The following is a 2,169-nucleotide window of genomic DNA, read 5'->3' on the forward strand; positions in this document are numbered from 1 at the left end:
GCCAGCAGGGGTAAGAGCTCTCTAAACTTTGCCCAGGCTATTCTTATTCTAGCAGCTACACTTTCAGCGCACCCACCCCCACTACTAACTTGGTCGCCCAGATAGCGGAAGCTATCGACTACCTCTAGTTTTTCACCCTGGAATGAGATAGAAGTTGTTTCCTGTTTGTTTGCAGTCTTTATTGCACCTGAACATCTGCCACAAACAAAAACTAACTTGCTAGTTAACCTGCCTTTGATGTTGCTGCACCTCTTATGTGTCCATAGCTTGCACCGGGTACATGTTTATATATATGTATATATATTTATGTGTGTCTGTGTTTGTCCCTCCACCAGCACTTGACAACTGATGTTGGTGTGTTTATGTCCCCAAAACTTAGCGGTTTGGCAAAGAGACCAATAGAATAAGTTCTAGGCTTACAAAGAATAAGTCCTGGGGTCGATCTGTTCGACTAAAGGCGGTGCTCCAGAATGGCCGCAGTCAAATGATTGAAATGTGTAAAAGAGTAAAAGAAAAATTGGTTATATCATCAAATCAACAATTCGTTGTTTCAATACATTTTATTGCAAATTTACATTGAAACCAAAAGTGAATTGTTTGTAATGTGAAGAAAGTGTTATATAAAAACTGGAAAAACCTATAAGTGCAACATTGTAAGTAGAAATGGAAGCATAAAATCAAGATAATAATTACATTATAGGAGATTAAATGTAATACAGATCCTGTATTTTGACATCCTCTTAATATGGAAAAATAATTTTTAATAGAAATTACCAGACTTAGATGTTAGCAATTGTGGAATGTACAAAAATCGTGGCACTCCATCAGTTATGACAACGAGAGTTCCAGTTTGATCCGATCAATGGAACAGCCTGCTCGTGAAATTAACGTACAAGTGGTTGAGCACTCCAATGACACATGTACCCTTAACATAGTTCTCGGGGCAGTTCAGCATGATACGGAGTATGACAAAGCTGGCCCTTTGAAATACAGGTACAACAGAAACAGGAAGAAAGAGTGAGAGAAAGTTGTGGTGAAAGAGTACAGCAGGGTTTGCCACCACCCACTGCTGGAGTCTCATGGTGCTTTAGGTGTTTTCGCTCAATAAACACTCACAACACCTGGTCCAGGAATCGAAACTGCAATCCTACGACCATGAGTCTGCTGCCCTAACCATTGGGCCATTGCGCCTCCACATACAAAAATAATACGTGCGTGTAATTAAATAAAAATAAATGCTAATCTTTATGAATAGAGTGTTTGATAAGAATATATAAATTATACATTACTTATAAAACTAAATATATGTAATTGATATTAATGGCTTAATGAAAGCATTTTAGCTCTGATGTAAAAACAATGTTGTGTAATGTTTCAATGATGAAACCTAACGCTTTGAAGAATATTAGTCAAAACTGAAAGAAACCTCTTGTGTATATTTATGTATGTATGTGTGTATGCATGTGTTTGTGTGTCTTTCTGTCTGTCCTACATCACTGCTTGACAACTGATATTGGTGTGTTTACATCCCTATCACTTAGCAGTTTGGCAAAAGAGACTGATAGAATAACTAGTAGGCTTTAAAAAAAAGAAAGAAATTATAAGTACTGGGGTTAATTCATTTGACTAAAAATTCATCAAGGTGGTGCCCCAGCATGGCCACAGTCTAATGGCTAAAACAAGTAACAGCTAAAAAGTAAAAGAAATGCTTAAAACCTTCATTATATTGGTATATATAATAATTGAATTTTCCCTGTTGGTGATTTTTGCAGATACAAAAGCACTAAAGCTCAGTATAAAGATGTGAAAGATCTTATAGATAAACTGAAATCAAATGAGTTTGACAGTAAAACTCTGAATCAAAAGAGGTATGTTTATCATTTAATTTTTGCCATAACTTCTCATTCATTTTGTCCCCTATTTCTGTTTATGTGTAGGTGTGTGTGTTAGTGTGTCCAAATATTTGCTATTCCCACTGAGATCAGCACTTCCAGTCTGCTTCACCTGGATTTCATTCCGCAGCTCCCTTGCTCACACCATATATATATATATGTATGTATGTATGTATGTATGTATGTATGTATGTATGTATGTATGTATGTATGTATATATATACATATATATATACATATATATATACATATATATATAAATATATATATACATATA

General features: G+C 35.4%; 1 protein-coding gene across 2 annotated transcripts in view; it reads left to right on the forward strand.

Moving 5' to 3' along the window:
- LOC106873186 (serine/threonine-protein kinase TBK1) overlaps nucleotides 1-2,169 on the forward strand; it is a 102,022-nt gene that overhangs the window by 78,789 nt on the left and 21,064 nt on the right. For both annotated transcript variants that reach the window (XR_008263644.1, XM_052966177.1), the window contains one exon: nucleotides 1,773-1,868. Coding sequence is in view for 1 of the 2 variants with exons in the window: in XM_052966177.1 (XP_052822137.1) it covers nucleotides 1,773-1,868 (96 nt within the window). In the remaining variant the exon portion in view is untranslated. Of the gene's footprint in view, nucleotides 1-1,772; nucleotides 1,869-2,169 lie in introns of those variants that run through there.

This window comes from Octopus bimaculoides, chromosome 3, assembly GCF_001194135.2.
Source record: "Octopus bimaculoides isolate UCB-OBI-ISO-001 chromosome 3, ASM119413v2, whole genome shotgun sequence".
NCBI classification, from domain to species: Eukaryota; Metazoa; Mollusca; class Cephalopoda; order Octopoda; family Octopodidae; genus Octopus; species Octopus bimaculoides.